The 20,757-nt window shown below is 39.6% G+C and overlaps 1 protein-coding gene across 1 annotated transcript in view; it reads left to right on the forward strand.

Moving 5' to 3' along the window:
- The window catches only part of C2H1orf21 (chromosome 2 C1orf21 homolog), a 206,850-nt gene that overhangs the window by 105,904 nt on the left and 80,189 nt on the right, over positions 1-20,757 (forward strand). Inside the window, exon 3 of the mRNA XM_066361712.1 lies at positions 606-700. Within this exon, the coding sequence (XP_066217809.1) occupies positions 606-700 (95 nt within the window). The remainder of the gene's footprint in view (positions 1-605; positions 701-20,757) is intronic.

Consider the following 20,757-nt stretch of genomic DNA (forward strand, 5'->3'; position numbering starts at 1 on the left):
AAGTAGAACAAGAAATCATTATTTCTCTCTCTCTCTCCCCCTTTCCTCTCTCTCTAAAATCAATAAATATAAAATTTTAAAGGAAAAATTCATTTCCCAATGTTTATATATATTTGTTGATCAGTTAAACTCTTTAGTTATAAACAGCACTTTGTTTTTCCAAAAGAGAGAAATTAAGGTGTGAATGAACTGCTGAAAACTCATCAGCAGTTTGAACTCATCTTCTTAGAAGGGAAATATTAGTTCCTAAGGAGAAAGCCTCTTCCTTAGACCATGGTGAGCTATGTCCTACTGTGTGCGGATTCCAGATACTTGTAGAGATGGGACAGCCTGCGTCCTCTGCCACCACTTGCTGTCTGTGAAGGGGCCAGGCAGTGCCCCTGGCCTTAGCTGTCTTCATGGTGCTGAGCTTTCCCCAGTAGACAGAGGAAAGTGCCTCATAAAAAGAGGCTGGCGAAGCTTAATCCAGACGGTTTCAAATGAACCCCATCAAAAGGGCGCAGGGAGAGGTTCTAACACCATACACTATCAGCCGTATTTCTCACTGACACTTTCCTACCACTGTACAAAAGTTATAAAATGTCTTTTCTTTTTTTGGCACTCAGATGAGTATAGGATCAAACCGGTGGAAGAGGTCAAATACATGAAAAATGGGGCAGAAGAGGAGCAGAAAATAGCAGCCAGGAATCAAGAAAACTTGGTAAGAATTGACTTTCTCATCTAACAACGCGTTTTGGTGACACCATTGTAATACGATCTGTACTGCACGTTTAAATGGCAACTTAAACACTGGGCACAAGGTTTCTTGAGAATGCTGTTGCTATTTATAGCTTGCCTGGAAGTCTCACCATGACTCCTGTATCCTGTTTGTTCCTGAATAAGCCCTTCTTTAATCTTGATAGAGAATGCTCCAGGGGAAACAATAGCCAAATTATTAGTGTTGTAAAATGGTTAAATTGAAAGGAAAAAGCATGAAGTAGGGTTGAGATTTATGGGAAAGGACCATTCTTTTCTTTTCTTTTTCTCCACCTCCTTTAACTCTTACCCGGGTCAGGGTGAATGGCTAAGTTTCATTATTCTGGGCATGTAGTGTGTTGGGGAAGTTGCCTGTCAAAGGAAAATAATGTACTTTTAATGTAGGTCTCTATCAAAATGGTATTTTACATTTGTAATATTAAAGGGACTGTGGGTTTTGGGTTAATGTGAGAATTGTAGTGGGTGATGAACAGACGACATAATCAACAGTTCAAATGCTACAGAAATGTTTACCTGAAACCTATGTACTCATATTGGTCAATGTCACCCCATTAAATTTAATTTTATAAATATAATTTTTAAAATGTTAGGAACCATTTTCTTTTATATGAACCAATATACGTGTTCCAATTTAATATTCCATCTCTATAAAAAACATTTAATTAATTGTCATGTTAGCTGATTTCTTAGAAGAGCTTACAAATTGTTAAGAATATGCATTTACTCAGTTGTGAGCAAAATTGCCTTTATGTTTTATTTTGGGATTAATTATGTGCTTTTTTTCACATTTGAATGAATGTATTTTAAGAAGCAATGTCATAAAATATTTTCACTCAACTTAAACTCCTGTGCTCACTTCAGTGGCACATATACTAGATTTGCAACTTAATCTCTTTGTTCTGCTACGTGCTTTGTTTTTAGGATTTCTGCTCTAGCAGAGGGAGTTGACAGAACATTCCCCAGTGCTTGTGACCATTTAAAGCTGTCATTTTTCACGATACCCTAATGAGCATAATGGGCTACTTCTTTTTTCTCTATTCCTTTCTGAACACCTAGCCTACAATTCAACATACTGACGTACCAACAACCGTGTATTTTAGTTCACTTTAAAGGAGTGAAAATACTTTATAATAAAATTTTGCTTCAAAAATGGGATTTGGGTTTTAAAGTATCACATAAGTCACAGAGATTCATCATGCCTGTGGAGTATTTTAACTTTAACACTTAAATCTGGAAAAAGGTAGCTCTGCCTTTAATAGTGGATGTTAGTAGTATCAGACTTTACACATTATTTTTTTTACCCTAAATAGATAAATAGAAGACATGAGTAATTGATGTGTTGGTAGTCATTTTTCTACTTTATTTTACTGAAAATCAGTTTCTCCTTGTTTGGTATAATTTCGGCTTGATTTGTGAATTTCATCTTTAATAATAATATTTTAAAAAGAATAGTTCCATTAGAGGCTAAAGCCACTGGTGACCCGTCAGAGAGTGGTGTTTCTTGGATCTGATGACCCGTGTCCATCCCTGTCTCCCTTGCTTGTATTTCGGAAACCTCAGGGAAGGAATGACCTTTGTCTTTCAGCTTGTGAGTTTTCTCTCAATGTGCTCTCATCTATTTAGGCCAATTCAACATTTCCCCTTTTCTTTATTTTTTTAATTTTTTTATTTATTCATTTTTAGAGAGAGGGAGAGAGAGAAACAGAGAGAGAGAAGGGGGGAGGAGCTGGAAGCATCAACTCCCATATGTGCCTTGACCAGGCAAGCCCAGGGTTTTGAACCGGCGACCTCAGCATTTCCAGGTCGACGCTTTATCCACTGCGCCACCACAGGTCAGGCAACATTTCCCCTTTTCTTTTAGTTCCATCATCTATCCCCTGCTCGGCACTAGTGTGTTCTTCTGCAGCGCTGTGGTGAGAGTCTTCCTTAGTGCTTTACTCTGCAGCCTGACTGGGGATTCAAAGATTCAAAGAGAGAGACATGTCTGGTCTTAGGTACTTGTGGATCGTCTGTGACAAACACACAGCCCTTTGCTCTGTCCACCAATCAGAGTCCCGGCCCCCAGCAGGAGTTTTCAAGTCTGTAAAGACTTCTATGGAGAATGGAGAGTCAATGGGTCTCTTTGATCCTGAGACTCCAAGCCGGTTTTCCAAAATTAAGTGATTTTCAGCCATCTGGGAGTATGTCATCCTTGTCACTTACTCTGTCCTTTGGGATGCGTAATCAGGTATTGACCATGCATGTTGCTTGAGAAAACTGCTGGCCTCATAAATTGGAAGCTTACATTGGAAGATGGATGAAATAGATTTTACAGTTCTTGATTTTTACTGCATTCAAACAATTTAAGAGTCAAGAAGTTTTTAGGTTTCAAAGAATGACTTCAAGATGTAGGTTGAAATATTTAAAATTTCTTCTTTCTTTTTACTCAAACTGTTGAAATTAAGGGGCTCAGCAAACATAACCAAGGCAGGATGACGTGATGGTGACAACCGTGGGGTCGGGAGGGAGAAACTGCCTGGATTCAAGTCCCTGCTCTGCCACTCACTTGTTGCTGGTGAGATGATTACAGGGGATGTGCGTTGTACGACTCTGCGTGCAATGTCTGGTATGTGATAATCACCTAATAAGGGTTAGGCTTTATTGTATAAAACAGAAGGATAAAGGATGCTAGAGTCAGTGTTTCTTTCCTTTTTCCTTTAGTCGGTGGGAGATTTCTAAATGAATACTTTAGGTTCATGCCAGTGTTATGGCTTTTTGAAAAACCTTGCACTGGAACTGTAAAATTATTTAAACAAGTACGTTTTGAGCAGCTTTTCTGCATAAGGCCCTCATTGGTTGGGAGACATAGGGTACTTGTACTTGAAGCCACTGTCCTCGAGGAGCTTACAGAAACGTTGAGAGAAGAGTTCAGTCGAACAGATATTTTATTGACTGCCTCTGTGTACAAGGCTCTGTACTGGACTGCAGAAGCCTGGGAAAACAGGGACACCGCCGACCTTCACCTTCAGATACTTGTGTGGCCATGGATGAGGTAAGCACCAAGTGACTGTAAATAAAACAGGATAGGATGGATTTCAACCAAGGAGGCTTTACCAAGTGCTACTGATGTCACAGGAGGCAGTGATCTGTCTGTTGGGATGTCAGACCCCACTTCAGAAAAGAGCTGGTATTTCCCGTGGGCCCCGAAGGATAGCGTGAGGATGAGTGTCCCAGGCAGAGGTAACAGAACTGGAAAACGCGAAACAGGTGTAATGAAAAGCCCATAGTCCTGTTTGATTGGGGAGTAAGAGGGAAGAAGAGAACATGGCAGCGGGATGGCAGTGGGAAATTAAATCAAAATGTGGATGGGGTAATATATAGAAAGCCTCAGGGTCCAGCTGAGTGGTCTGCGATTAATTCCATGGATTAAAGGGGAGCCTTTGAAGTTTCTCAGCAGGAGCTTGTCATAATGCGATTATGATTCGGCAGGGATTACGAGGCAGCAGCAGGTGTATATGAACTGGTGTGGGGTGCCCAGGTAGCAGAGCGTTCGTAATAGTTTCTGCAAGAAACGATGAGCCTGAACCGAGGTGGTAGCAGGGAGGATAGTAAAGCTGTGGGCTGGGCTGCAATAGCGGAAGCTTATTATAGATATTAACAAAAAACAGAAGAATTGGGATAGAATGGTGACACCAAGATTGTGACCCCTCTGGAAAGGTGACTGGTGGTAGTTAGAATAAATAGCAACTTCAAGGAAATGATGGAATCACTTGGAAGATTGTGTTTGCTGAAAATACAAAGTGTTCCTTCCTTCCTTCCATCCTTCATTACTCCTTATTCACTCTTGCCCGCCCTTAAAAAGATCACAGTGTGGTAGTCCACAAAAAAGAAAGTTAAGCCATCAAGTGCACACAGTGTTATAGGTGCAGTAACAGGACACCAGTACTACCAGGGTCTTGGGGTCTGTGTTGTGGAGGAGGACACAGAGGGACTTCAGACATAAATTCCACCCTAGGGAGGTCACTTTCTGGTAGCAGTTAGAACAGGGGTCCCCAAACTACGGCCCGCGGGCCGCATGCAGCCCCCTGAGGCCATTTATCCGGCCCCCACCGCACTTCCTTAAGGGGCACCTGTTTCATTGGTGGTCGGTGAGAGGAGCATAGTTCCCATTGAAATACTGGTCAGTTTGTTGATTTAAATTTACTTGTTCTTTATTTTAAATATTGTATTTGTTCTCATTTTGTTTTTTTACTTTAAAATAAGATATGTGCAGTGTGCATAGGGATTTGTTCATAGTTGTTTTTATAGTCTGGCCCTCTAACGGTCTGAGGGACAGTGAACTGGCCCCCTGTGTAAAAAGTTTGGGGACCCCTGAGTTAGAAGGTGCGTGATCTAAACGACCACAATTCAAGGAACATTGTGAATGGAGAGGTTGGTTTTGAGTCAGCAAAGCTTTAGGAACTTGCAGAATTTCTACGTGGAGAAGTCTAGCAAAGGGCAAGAATGAGGGTGTGGAGCTCAGGAGCGTTGCCTGGGATATATTAGGTGTTCACTATATGTTTGTGTGCTTGAATGGATGGATGCAGGAATGAGTAAGAGTAGCTAGACCTAGTAGTTGTCTCGGTAGTATTTTTTTAGCCCTTTGAGTAGTACGAACATTTGTGTACATCCTCACTCAAAGGGATAACAAAACACTCACTACTAAAGGGGTTAGATTTTTTATTAATTTATTTTTATTTATAATTGACATACGGTATTACATTAGTTTCAGTTGTGCAACATAGTGATTCTACATTTACATACCTTTCAAAGTGGTCACCACAATAGATCTAGTACCCACCCATCACTATGCATAGTTGTTACGATGTTATCGATATATTCCTTATCCCCATGACTTATTTTATGAGTGGGATTTTTAGATCTCCTGTCACTTGGGCCCTTTGGCCATAGTTTCTGTGGGTGGAGGAGATTCATGCTGGTTTTCTGAGGCTGACGATGAATCATCTATGTCAGCCATTTACATACTCTCAATACAGAGATGTGCGTTTATTTCAGACTTGAATTCCTTCTTAAAGAACATGGTGTGAGTTGGAGATAAACATGGACAAACAGAAATGTGGGTCCTGGCTTCATCATTTCTAGGCTTCTCATTTTAAATGTTTAAAGCTTCCGAACTTCAAGTTCTTCCTTTGGAACCTGGGAATAACAGAACTTATTGAAGTGTTAGAAGAAAACACAGGATATGTTTAGAATCTTAGCAAAGGGAGGCTTTCTCAAATAAGACATAGAAAGCCAAAACTCTGGAGAAACAAAAGTGGCTTATTTCATTAGATCAAAATTAAGTACCTCTGTAAAACAATAAGTACCAAAAAAAAGTAGTTAATAAATAGGCAACAGCCTGGGAGAAAATATTTATGACATAGAATGCCAAAGGAAAGATAATCCATTAGGAAAATAGGTAAATGAAATGAACAGATGGTTCACGGCAGAGGGTATTGGGCAAGAAGCACAAGAAAAGATGTCCCACATCCCTAGTACAGAGCATGCTCTCCTACCCAACTCGCTGCATTAGAAGACCCAGAAATTTCTCTCCGAAAGATGCTGACTGCAGCCAGAGGCGTGCTCCCTCAGTGGCTGGTGGGCTCCTCTCTGGAACACCTCTGCGCTTTTGCTCCCTCCGTAAATTGTATGTTTTCCAAGCACCAGTGTGATCGTTCCCAAACCTGTTTATACTGGTTGGATGTCATTGTAATTACGCGATTTAGTTAAGTAATATATACACCAATGAAACACAATTGTAGAAAGGGAACTGTTTCTATAAAAATGAAGTTAATGCTTTAGGAAGTCTTGATGAAGGCACAGTACATACAGAAAGCTCACCATTAAGTTCAACTTTGCACTCAGATTATTTCACAAGGTCTCTGTAGTCACCTGAGAACGTAGATGTGCGTTGTTAAGGTTGTGGTTAATGCCGGGGGTGTACGGAGCTCCAGTCAATGTTTCCTCACTTAAGGGCACATTGTTTCTACATCAAAATAGAGGAGAAGAAATGCACGTTTATGTTTTTAAAGTAAAATAATATATACATCTTTATGTTGTCCTACTTTTACTTCTGACTTGACTGTTTAGTGATCAATCTGGATGGTATTGCCTAACACATCTTTCATTGGAGTCAGGGAAATGCAAATTAAAACATGATCCTTTAGACTGGCAAAAATTTCAAGTTTGATAATATCGTATTTTGGCATGGTTGTGGGAAAATATGTATTCACATACTAGTGGTAAACAGCTCAGAGGACAATTTGTCAGAATCTATTAAAATTTAAACACGTACACCCATGACCCAGCACTTCCACATCTTGGTACTCACCCAAGCAGCTGCCTGTGTGTTTGAGGAAGCTTGGCCAAGACGCCTCCCTGCAGTGCTGTTTCTATCAGTAAAAAATTGAAAAGAACCTTAGTGTTCGTCAATGGGAAAATGGTCTAGCTGTAGCATGGTAGACAGCAATTCTATAGAATGACTTCGAGTTCTGTGAGTTGTTATGGGGAAATGCAAGTTGTAGCATGGCTATGTATAGTATGATACCATTTAAGGATTTTTTTAAATAAAACAGAACATATGGAAAGAGAAAGAGAGAGAGAGAGAGAAATTCTGCGATTCTGCTAAATTGTGCTCCAAGTCTATACATAGACTCAAAACAAAAACCTGGATGAACATGTCCAGAGCTGCTAAGGGTGGGTACTTGTGTTGATGGGGGATATAAGCATGCCAAGGCTGATTCCTTGCAAAATGGGGATAGTAATTGAACCCACTTTAGCAGGAAATTGTGAAAATTAAATAAGATGTGCCTGCAAACTCTTAGCACAGTTTCTGGCATCAAGAAGAATGAGACAGAATTGAATGTGTTGGTAAAAGGGAATTTTTAATTATTTTAATGTTATTAACTGTATAAAGAAAATGTTTGTATAATTTAAATTTTTTTAAAGGAAGATAATAATAACAAAACTCCAATTTTGATTATTTTGAAGTCAATAATGTAAATAGGATGATGTCATTTTCTCATTATTTTAAATATCCTCAATTTTTTCTTAAATATCTTCAGTTCAAAACTTAACAGAAAGTAGTTAAGAGGAAGCTGAAGGGTCATTAGCTTCACTTCATGCAGGTTAATGCCTCTACATATGAATAATTTACAGGTAAATTACTCCAGTCTTGGCAATGTCCAGCCCCCTTGGTTTCTCCAAAGTAAGTATCTTGACAAATAAAGACATTCCGGCTTCAGTTTTGAAGTACTCTCCCTTCCTCTGGACTTAAAACATTATCTTGTTTTCTTTGATAAACGTTTGTCATTCTTGGGCTGACCTCCCACAGGAGTTAATAAATCATTTCATGGTGGGTTTTTGTCTGTGTATTCGTTTTGGGTTTTTTGTTGTTGTTGTTGGTATTTCCTAGATTTACATGTATTGCAATGGTTTGGGGTTTTTTGGTTTTTTGTTGTTTGTTTTTTTTTTTTTTCAGAGACAGAGCGAGAGACAGAGAGAGGGATAGATAGGGACAGACAGGAACAGAGAGAGATGAGAAACATCAATCATCAGTTTTTCGTTGCAACACCTTAGTTGTTCATTGATTGCTTTCTCATGTGTGCCCTGACCATGGGCTTTCAGCAGACTGAGTGACCCCTTGCTCAAGCCAGCGACCTTGGATCCAAGCTGGTGAGCTTTTTTTTTTTTTTTTTTTTTTTGCTCACACCAGATGAGCCCTCACTCAAGCTGGTGAGCTCAGGGTCTCGAACCTGGGTCTTCCGTATCCCAGTCCGACGCTTTATCCACTGCGCCACCTCCTGGTCAGGCTGCAATGGTTTTTGATTCACTATTTCCAGACATATTTGTATAAGTGAGAAGATTCTTTTCTATCAGATGACACATATGGGCAGCTGCACTTTTGATTTTATACTTATGCACAGAAGTGAAGACTAATTTGAAACATCCTGGTATCAGTCACCAGCTCCTGAGTACAATCAAATGGCAAAATAAAAAGTGGTCCTAATGTGCTTTAGTGGGAAAGGAGAGTAGTATGAAGCTGTAGTTATGACTACACCCCCCTTTTGCCTGTCGAGTTTGTAAGAGCTTCCATACTTATTTCCAGTGTGTTACATTTCCAATAAAATCCAGCCAGAACATCTAGCTGCAGAAATGGAGACTTGGAGATTAGGAGGTATGTTTGATAAGAGGAAATGCTGCAGAAACTATGAGAGTTCTCCTTGGAGCAGTGGTGTCCAGCTGGTGAAAACCGGGACATGTCTCTGAGCCACAGAATACATGTGGTTGAAGCAGTCCTGGGTAGGGGGCTAGTGTTCTCCAAAGCGCTGGATTGATTGACAGCCTTAAACCAGAGAATAGTCTGCAATTCCGTTCGTCACTGCAGGTCATAGGGAAAACTGAGTGTTCAAGACCACAATCACCATATCACACTCATTATTAGAGTCTGTGAGGAATAAAATGCATGTGAATGAACACTGTAAGTTCATTATACCAAGATGTATACATTCCCATAAAGATGTTCTCATAATTAAGAACCCTCTAAGAGTCAGTTGAAACTCTTCTCTTGAACAAACATGACCGTGTTTACCTATTCACCGACTCTCTAGAGCAGCTAATATACCAGCAAACTGACTTTTCTGTTTAAAGGTTGTTCCTTGTGATCTTAGGAATGACTGTTTATCTTTGAGTGTTTGTCCTCAAATGGAAGGTCGGGTAATTATTTTTAGAAACCAAATAAGGCAAAAGTCTGTGACTTTGAGTTGTCCCAATTTCCCAAGTCATTTAAACATTTCTCGTTCTGTTGAGAGTAAGGTAAAATATACAAGCTGACATTACAAAGAGACCAGCTTTGCCAAGCACCTCTTCCCTCTCCTCCTTCCCTCCAGGTGCATGTTGGACTTGAGCCCAGGCTGGGGCTGCAGTGGGCTGTAGGGGGAGGTCTGGATATGCAGGACATAATTCCCAGTTGGGGAAAATCTAGAGGACGGAGGGTTCCCAAACCAAACTGAAGAGAGAGTGGTCCTGAGAATATCTGATACAGACAAGAGAAGCCTCTTCCCAGAGCATCTTCGTAGACATCACTTAGCACACAACTCATCCCCAAAGGTCTTCTGCATCTAACTCAGTGTTCTCATTCTCACTTCCTACTCTCTCGTGCATATGATGTGGACAGCAGCCTTGGGTTCTTCCAGATAGAGGAATAGCACCAGAATCCCAGACACAATCCACGTGAACCTTTTAGTTTCTCAAGGGAATAACAGCTCATGTGAGTAGGGGTTTTGGTGGGTGGTGTCATTATCTTTTATTCTGTTGGTTGTGGCACAGAAGGAATGGGACGGAAGGATGCTACCACCTCATTGATCTTGGAGACGTCCTCTGTCCAGCTAGCATTTTTGTGTTACATGAGCCAGGCACATTCAAGGTCTTACCGATTCTTCTGGCGCTGTGGTAATTTGTTTGAGAGTCGCACAGGAGTTGAGTTTAATTCTCTAAGGATGGGGTATTGTAGAATCAGCCTTCTAAGTTTCAGATGTTGAATAGAAGCAAAGTTCCTGATTCAGGGACGGAATGTTATGAGAACAAAAGCATACCCACAAAAGTGCTTTGTAAACACAAAGCCCGACACAAATTACGGTGATTACTGTTGTTACTAAAGGACACCTGGGTTTGTTTCTGGGATTAGTTGCTATTTTAGGGTGGAAGCAAGGTTAAGGCACAGCATTCTTCTGGTTTTAAGTCAGAGTTAAAACCTAGTCCCCTTGAACAAAGATATATCATCATAGTACACTTCATTCTTCCAAAAAAGAAAGAGCAGGATTAAAGTGTAGACTCAACAGATACAGAAATCAATGAATTGAAGGTGGTTTTTGGAGCAACTACTATAATAATCCAAAAAGAGAGGCATAGCAGAACAGGATTGAAATCCCATGTCAAGTGGCTTTTTCTTTCCCTTTTCCATACTAGTGCACCGAACTGACTGCGTGACAGGAAGCACACACTCTTAGGGCTCTGGTACAACATACCTCTTGAATAGATCCCTGTTTCAATGTGCTCAGTTCTCAGTGTCAGCTGGCATTGTCTGGGCACTGAAGGAATGTAAGGCTTGACAAAGCACAGCTGTAATTCAGGAAACTGAAGGGGAGGCAGATACATGCGCAGTAAGTCCCTAACAGTGGCCCTAATGAAGTCTTTGGGGAGAACAAGAATGCAATGGCGAACCCTGACTGGGAGAGATCTGGGGAGAGTCGCAGAGAGCTGGCATTGCGGCAGGGCCTTGAACTAAAGCAAGTGTTCATTGACAGATAAAGTCTGGAAATGGATTTCAAGCCGAAGGAGTCGTGCAAGCCAAGCGTGGAGATGTGGCATGAATAATGAGTGGATTGGGAGGCCGATGGAGAATGTCGTGTTTATTTGCTCAGTTGGTGTGCTCTCACTGTTTTTGTTTATCTGTTTGTCAGCACCTTAATTTCTGGTGTATAGATAACACATTCTTTAACCAGTTTGCAGTGTTTGTCACTACAGAATAATTAGAACAGACCTCTGCTCATCTCATTTAAAGATCGAGGGTGTTGATAATGACTTCCCTTTTCCCAGCATTGTTGCAAATAAGGATGGCTTTTAAATATGCTTTCCTTGGATGCAAGGTGCTGCCTAGAAGTTGTTGTACATAGTTACTCCCGACCCTCTCCTGCTCAGTAAAGGCTAGCCTTCCCATCTGTCCTCTGAAACGTTCCCTGTTTAAGAGGAAGTACTGCAAGCACAAACAATTCCTTAGCTTTAGACTCTTCGCCAAGAGCAATGCCCTGCTATTTAATTAGAGAGTAGAAAGATGCCCTTCCTGAAAGCTTGATGCGATTTGATCCAGTTGGTCATTTTAGATATTGGGTTTATTTATCTAAGACATGGGCATTTCATACCCAAAGGGCCCAGTAAAAAACAGCAGAGTGGGGAGAAATGAGTGTCAACTGAGAAGGCCACCTAAGACTCAACCATCATTATTAGGTTATCTGAAACAATAACGCAGCGATTGCCTTTTCTACGGGTTGTTCATATTTCTCTCTTATCTCCTACATGATGCTAAAAATAAAACCAAAGCAGCTAAGCTTTACTCATCAGTTGGCAAACTCCATGAGGTAGCTTCACCCGAAATCAATAATTTATGCCCTGGAGGTGAGGATATCAAAAGAAACCGTAATGTTTCCAAGAGTCTGGGCTGCAAGACATGTCTCTTCTCGTGGATTTTATTGGTGAGCAAATAATCCCCGGTATTAACAGAGATAAGTATTCAGCAGCCCTATTTGTTTTTAAAAGATTCTTGGCAACACTGACAACAGATTCTATACCTGTCATTCCCAAAAGAAAGAAAGAAATAACCAGGCATAAAATATTCATACATTTTCTTTAAAGGCAGGAGGAGTATTGTTTAGCTTGTCAACATCACAATAAAGGTATGAAGCTGCTGTTGTCACTGACCTCCATTCATATTCGGTCTAATTTAATTTATTTCCTGGGTGCTTCATTCATATAATATTAGATGCCAAATTTCCTCCTTCTTAGAAAATTAAAACAATTGATAATGACAATGTTATTTTCCCAAACTTAATGAGCTGTCTCCATTGTCTTGTTCATCTCCGAGTATGGTGGTGTGGTGCAGATTTCTGTCTTCTGGCAGACTTCTCCTAACCAGGTCATTTGAGGGCGTGCTTAATTGGAGGCTGACCTTTTTAAAAAATACTTGATGGATTTGCACAGTCGAGGGCACTTAGACCAGAAACAAGACAGGAATCGGGTGACTGGACCTAGAAGATGAGGTAGAAGTTGGGTCTCAGAAACAAAGCAGAAGGGTCACTACTGGAAGTGGGGTGCAGCTGCAGTGACATGAACCTGGGTCTCCCAGATGCTCGCTAGGGCCCGTTTACTTCTCCTGAGTAGTCTGAGACCTGCAGAGCTGGCAAAGAATGTCGGGGAATGCCAGCGCTAGGGCAAGGACAGAGAATCTCGTTGTAGTGCAATGGTACATGTGATGTCTCAGCACCCACAAGAATCAGAGAATGTGCTGGCCAGGAGCTGGTGGTCTGGAACAAGATAAACAAGCCGTAACTATTGGATTTGGTTTACTCCTGTTATTCTCTATGTAACACTTCTTTTAAGTCAACTTTTCACTGATTATACATGTTGCTATTTGCTTGAATTACTTTTAAAATCCTTGGGAAATAGAGAAGTGAGTAAAAAGATAAAAATCAGTCATAAATCTCATAAAAATTGTTTATGTTTGGTTTTTTTTTTTTAGTTTTTTGGGGTTTTATTTTTTTATTTTTTTACAGGGACAGAGAGAGAGAGTCAGAGAGAGGGGTAGATAGGGACAGACCGACAGGAACGGAGAGATGAGAAGCATCAATCATCAGTTCTTTGCTGCGACACCTTAGTTGTTCATTGATTGCTTTCTCATATGTGCTTTGACCGCGGGCCTTCAGTAGACCAAGCAACCCCTTGCTCGAATCAGCGACCTTGAATCCAAGCTGGCGAGCTTTTTTTTTGCTCAAACCAGATGAGCCCACGCTCAAGCCTGCGACCTCAGGGTCTCGAACCTGGGTCCTTCCGCATCCCAGTCCGATGTTCTATCCACTGCGCCACTGCCTGGTCAGGCTATGTTTTTATTCTTAATATACATAGGAGTAGAATTTTTTTTCTGAAAAATAAATTGGACTTGAGTTTCCTACAGAGCTAAGCAGAGTCCTATCTTACATCCAGAAATCATGCTCCTGGGATGTTTTCTCAAATGATTTGAGAAACTGAGGTCACACATAAACCTTCGTGTAAATATTCATAGTAGATTTATTCATAGTCACCAGAAAATAGGAGGGAACCAAGATTGGGTAAATAAACAAACTGTGGTCCATCCATACAATGGGATATTGTTCAGTCATACAAAGAAGGAGCTTCCATGAAAAACATGGATGAATCTTAAGTGTATATTGCTAAGTGAACGAATCCAGTGGAAGGATGTAATAATACAGTATGATTCAACTTATATGACATTCTGAAAATATCAAAACTGTAGAAATGGTAAATAGATCAGTGATTTCCAGGGATTTGTGAGAAAAAGAGGGCTGAATAGCTGAAATATAGGATTTTTTTTTAGTGTAGTGAAACTATTTTATATGATACTGTAATGGTAGATAACATGACATTATGCATTTGTCAAAACTCATAGAATATTTACAAATTGAAATAACACCTAGGAGATCAGAGGATCCCAGGATAGAATGTAGACTGCCAGAGAATTTGACAGCATTACAAATATATGAAATAACCTCACTGAAGAGGGGGAGGAGGATGTGCTGACCAAAGTAACTATGGAAATGAATTGAGACTGTAAGACTCAAAGTAAAAAAAAAAAAACTACATAAGAACTATAGTCTTTCTTTTTCCTTTACTATAGAGCTTAGAGTTAATATTGAAAAGACTAGAATTAATTAGTGGATGCTGGATGGTGAAGCCAGGTTCCCACTGTTGGAGTGCGAGGTTACAGACACACAATGGGAGATGCCTAGAAATACCCTATGGTAATGGACTAGAGTTGGAGGCATCAGTGTGAATTGATGTTCATCCCAATATAGAAACAGATGGATACATGTAGAAATACTGATAGATACATATACATACAAGTGTGAACATATACATTCACATATTGATATATGGGTATGCATCTATTTGTAGACCTGTATGCAGCTACATGTACACACACACAAACACATATTTTCTTGCTCTGTTAGCTGAGAGGACCTACAAGCAATGTCATCCCAATAGCAGCAAACATGCCCAGCAGATCTTGTCTCTAAAAAGAAGGAACCAGGACTCTTTGGATAAATAACTGATTATAATGGTAAGGAATATATAAGATGATCCTGGGCATTTTTCAGTGCCAGATAATTAGAAAGTGCTAAAACAATTTTAACAACAAAGTGGACAATTTGGCATTAGGTCGTACTGAACATCTACTTTAGTATACAGTGCATTTACTGAATACAAAGTATAAAATAAATATCCATAAATGAAGCAGAGATGATAAATATCTCCTGAAGGATTTCAAATCATTTATGTATTACTTTTTACCTTCAAGAAGGTGGGGCATAACTTCCTACATTGCAAATTTGGACTGTGTATAGTGACTTCCTCAGAGAAAGTATGATACATTATGGAAAAGAGGACAAAGGATCCCTTTCCAGTGGAGAAATCTGGCAAGCACTACCCCAGCCAGGTGATCAAAATGAATGTCAATAGTGATGAGCTATGTTGATAGCATGTCCCCTCAATATGATACGATGAGAGTGGCATTTTATGTCTGTGGTCTTCCTACTCAAAACCCATAAGCTCCGCCTACTCCTAAGAAAAACTTCAGACAAATCCCAGTCGAGGGACATTCTGCAGAGTACTATACCAGTACTCCTGACAATTGTCAGGGTCATCAAAAACAAGGGGAATCTGAGAAACTGTCACAGCCAAGAGGAGCCTAAGGAGACATGGCAGCTAAATGTATTGTGGGATCCTGGAACAGAAAAAGGACACCAGTAGGTAAAAGATAAGGAAGTGTGAATGTCATATCAATGTTGGCTCATTAATTGGGACAAATGTATCATCCGAATGAAAGATACTAATAATAGAGAAAGTGGGTATAGGGTGCTATATGGAACTTGTCTATTTATAGACAGTGTAAAATTATTTGTGTTTAAAATTTATTTAAGTATAAAAAATGGACCTGGACCATATATACTATGAATATATCATTTGAACATATATAATTTAACTAACACTTTAGTGAACAATTTTTCATAATACTTTTTTGTCTCCAGTCATTCCCTTAAAATAAATCCCTATACATAGGATATTGAGACAAATATATACGCTTAATAGCCTTTCTTCAAGAAAGAAATCTTAAGCCAACTTACCTTTCTACCACCAAAGGATGAGAATGCCCATTTCTCTTCTTTACCACATGGAGAATTTTGCAACTTTTAGCTGTAGCTACCTGTATCTTTTTTGTTTTATTTGCATTTCTTTGATTACTAATGAGTTTCACCTCTTAAAATGTGTTTATAACTTATAATGTAAGGTCCACCTGGGTGAGATTCTTGTCTGTTTTATTTGGGATCTGACTCTGACATAAGGCAGGTACTAATAAATATTTAATGAATAAATTGTATTTCTTATGTTTCACTTTTGCTGGAATCTGATATTTTTCTATTGGAATCTAGAAAAAAAAGCAAGATGAAAGAATTGGTTAACTCTTTCCTTACACATGAATATAAAACTGGATAGCTTCATGAGGAATTCCTAAGCAGTGGCCTCCTTGAACTTTATTCATACAAATTGGCCCATACTTTAGGATGCTGCCTTTGAATTTGACCCAAGATATTGCCCCATAAGAACATTGCACAAGATGGGAGGAACTGTTATATTTAGTGAATCATGACATTAGCTGAAGTTATCCCGGATTACGTAGTCTTTGAACATCAGTCACCCACTTATTCAAGAATATATCCATTCAATTAGAATACAAAACTGAGATAGCAGTATTTTTTTAAACATTTGAAATATTCATCAGTTATTCCAACAGTGTTGAATTAAGCATATCAGTTCAATTGGACACAATCACTTCACTGGCTGCTGGAAGATTTGGGTCATTCAACAGATTCCAGATTCCTGAAGAAGAACACCCTGACTCAATATTGTGGACCGAGAGCACGGAAGCTTGTAAGGCTCCTGCTTCAACCTCGGAGTCATGTAAATGATGAGATCCTTGAACTAAGCTGAAACTCTTTGAACTGGATATTACAGAGCTTGTTCTTTGTAGAATATACTCTCAAAAATTACTGCTTTAAGTATCCATCAGTTTGGGGAGTACACTGAGATTACCCACTCACAATGACAATATTTTCTGAATTGAAGTAATGGTGATTTTTTTTTCTTTTACTCCTTAAACAAGACTGTTCTCCGTTTTTGCAAATAGTGATATTTTGCTTTTTAAGGCAAAGATAAACATACTTGGAGGGGTACATGGAAAAAAATTAGCTTCTCTTTTAAACTTAATATTAGCTCTTAAAAGCTCTTTTGTTTTTACATAAATTTTAATTACTATAATTATTTTCCTATCATTGTTTTATAATTACAACCAAATTTACTTCCATCGGTAGCATCTTCATTTGTCATAAAATTATAAAGTTGACACAGTGTCCTCTTCCTATATATTTCAGTGTGATTGGATCACAAGCTTCTAGTTTTTACCTGCCTTAATTTTAGCTTTTTCTTTCATGACCTCTTTCTTTTCTATCATTTGGTTTTTAAGTATTTTTATTTTAAACCAAGAAATCATATTAGCATTAAGAAATATTGGCTTAGGGCTCGAATATTGTGAAAGCAGATGCCATATCAGTGTTGTGATATACACAGGGATTTTGTGATTGGATTATGAAATGCATCTAGAGACTAAACTCTAAACAAAGTTTGTTTGTGTTAACTGACCAAAAGAGCATCGGGGAGTTATCTCTGGGGAACAGAGTTATGGAACATTTCTCTTATTTATTTATTTTATTTTTTGTGTGTGATAGAGACAAAGAGAGAAACAGAGAGATGGACAGATAGGGACAAACAGGAAGGGAGAGAGATGAGAAGCATCAATTCTTAGTTGTGGCTCCTTAGTTGTTCGTTGATTGCTTTCTCATATGTGCCTTGACTGGGGGGTTACAGCAGACCAAGTGACCCCTTGCTCAAGCCAGTGACCTTGAACTCAAGCTGGTGAGCCTTGCTCAAACCAGATGAGCCCGTGCTCAAGCCGGCGACCTCGGGGTCTTGAACTTGGGTCCTCTGCATCCCAGTCCAACGCTCTATCCACTGTGCCACCACCTGGTCAGGTCATTCCTCTTATTATTTTTTTTAATTCTTTTCTGCATTTAAAATGTTTCCCTCCCTGGTGAATGTTTACTATTTTTAAACCTCAGGAAAATGAAATTACACAAAAAGCATTTCAAACAGAAGAATCCACAGCAGAGCAGACCAGCAGCATTCACACTACTTCAAATGTTAGTTGCCCCCACCCCCCATAATGGACATCTTCATGAGAAGAGAGGAAAGGGCCTTTCACCCAACTGCCATCTCAGCAGAGAACCAGGAAACTCCACTCTGCCTTGGGTGACGTGGGAAATGAACGGATGTTGCCGTATAACTTTTCAGGATTTTAGAAACTCGGAAGGTAAATACACTCACATATGGACTCATTGTTTTGGCTTTCTAGTTGTTCTTTACAAAGAGCCATTGTAAGTACTGTTGTGAAAACTGTTCCCCTTATTTAGCAAAATGGCACTCATTTTTCAATTTTATTATTCGAGTTAATGACAGAAAAGTTGAGTTAACCAAACTGCCCAGAGGAGTGTGCTCATGAAGCACTCCAGTTCCTCCTTTCTTGCCTGGTTATTTTTTTCAAATACATTTGCCTCCTCTTTGTTAACAAGTACAGGATTTTGAGGATTAGTACATTTTTCTTTCACGATGCAGTGTCTTGTCTGGCCTTAGGGTCATTGTTAAAAACACCAAAAACTGAACAGTAAACCCAGAAGTTGAGGAGATTTGGTTACATCTGTGCTAGCCTTCAGATATCCCCTAGAAATGACTTCATTGTCTGCCTACACGTGCCTTTCTTTTATCTGTAACCTCTGCGTGTTGTTGCCGCATTCTTCCATCCTCATGCCCGGCATTGTGTTCTTTCGCTTGGGATCATTAGTGCTGAATCCTCCCATCAGCTCAGGTGGCATGTGGCAGGTAATACAAACAGAAATGAGGTTATCGGCATTCTGAAACTCTTCCAGGACTAAATTGTGTTTGGTTATTGCTGTAAGAGGTGAATTGTTTGACAGCCTTGTAGTAAACTAACTGCAAATATATCTAGTCATTTTGTTGAAAACCCAGTCTGTTTGCAGGGTAAAAATAAAAAAGCATCAGCTTTGAAACAGAACACCTCTGTAGAGCCTATCCATTGAGAAATAGCCCAAAATGTAAGAATGCTGACATAGGTACCTTTTTATCATCTCTCAATTCTTTAAAAAAAAAAAAGACCTTTTATTAGAGAATTTGCTCAGCCACCACTTTAGGTATGATATTTTAATATATTTCCCCCAAAATCTACTCCTACTTGCTTGAGAAATAGTTGATTCATTCTAGAAGAAAACCAGCAACACCGCCATGCTAATTATCTGTGATTGCCTAACAAACCGCTACAAAGTGTAGCACCTTAAAATAACAAATTATTGTCTCATGTTTTTGTGGATGGTCTGAGTTCAGCGAGGCAGCTACTGCTTAGGGCTGCTCACGCGCCTGCACTTGGATATGGGCTAGAGTTCTAGTCGTGCTAAAGGTTCCAGTGGACTGGATGTTCTGGATGGCTTCTTCACAGGGTTGGGAATTGATGTCCGTGTCCTCAACTGGGGCTATGGACAAGCACCTACAGAGGACTTTCCCATGTGGCTTGGGCTTCTCACAGCAGGATGGTCTGAAGGCAGTCATGCTTCTCACCTGACAACCAGCTTCCTAGAGGCAGCAACACTTCCTCCAGTTCTGTTTGTCACAGCAGACTCAGAGACCACCCAGATTCAAGGGACTGGGAAAATAGGCTCTACTTCTTAGTGTGGGGGAGATGGGGTGAGGGGCAGGTCTGCGTTGCAGAGGGGCACAGATGGGAGATACTGTAGCAGCCATCTTTGAGGACTACAGTCAGCTAGAGCCATCTGCCTGTTCACATGTCAAGGTGAGTAGAGACTGCTTCATTTGAAAAGCATTGTGGGAAATCCGGTTCACTTCAGAAACCTGGATTATGTCCTTGGTTCCAATTTCCATTTTAAAAGAAAAGGTGACAGAAAAACAAATCTACCTCATACTTGAGGAAAACACCTTTAAAGGGACCAGATACCCAAGTGGCTAAATGTATTAATCCAGGGAAACAGAACCAGTTATGTCCAGAAAGGCTTCTCAGATGTAGGCTGACGTTGGTCATAAGCGTAGGAGCAGTAGTCTTCGGCATCAGACTTTGCCCAGCTACTTTCTAACAGATGACCTCACTCAGACTCCGTGAGGCTTGGCCTCACATCGATAAAATAGGAATCATGGTTTCTACCTCTCTATTTTGTTTTGAAGATTAAATATGGTCATTCTTGTAAAACACCTAGTATACTGCAGCACCTAGTAAATACTTAAGAAAAGATAGCTGGTTTCTTCTTTTGTCTATTTTCTGATTTCTATCTGTACCATATGCCTTGAAAACCTACCAGTTACTAAAGGGTTTCAGGCACGTTGGTCCTTGTTAACTTAGGTTTTTTACTCTTTTGTTGGGCATCGTCCACAGAATTTTTAAATGGAATTTTTTGATTAATTTCAATGTCAGGTCTTTAAACTTATAAGTATAGTATCATAATCAATAGTAATGATTTTTTTTAACTTTGCTAAAAAAGTTTACCAATATGGTGGTTGAGGTTGGATCATCGCGTTTAAAGCAGAAGATCTCCATTTTAGTCTTAATGTCTAATTTTCCAGTGTAAGTTAGTTCATGTTATTGGAATTTAAGAAAGAAAACTGAATTTTCAATACGAGCGAAGATGCATGTTAACTAGAATTTGTCATCGCTCATTAATGAGGAAAAATTGTATCTGTCTCTAGACAGTCCTCTTGTCTCGAGAGCCTACTAATTAGCTCACTGTTTGGCATATCTCAGTAACCCTAGTAGCCTATATAATTAAAATTAGCTTTGAACACAGCATCGTGCATTTTATCTTCCTTCTGAAAAGTGTCCTCTTCCACTGAGCTGTCTGATAATGGTTCCTCTGCGCTGAACTGATCTCAGTAGAAAGAGAGAGAACATGTCCACCAAATGAATCTTTTTATTTTTGTGTGTTTTAAAAGGTGTTAGTGGGAAACGTTTTTACTTTCTCAAAAGGT

The sequence above is a fragment of the Saccopteryx leptura genome, chromosome 2, assembly GCF_036850995.1.
Source record: "Saccopteryx leptura isolate mSacLep1 chromosome 2, mSacLep1_pri_phased_curated, whole genome shotgun sequence".
NCBI lineage: Eukaryota > Metazoa > Chordata > Mammalia > Chiroptera > Emballonuridae > Saccopteryx > Saccopteryx leptura.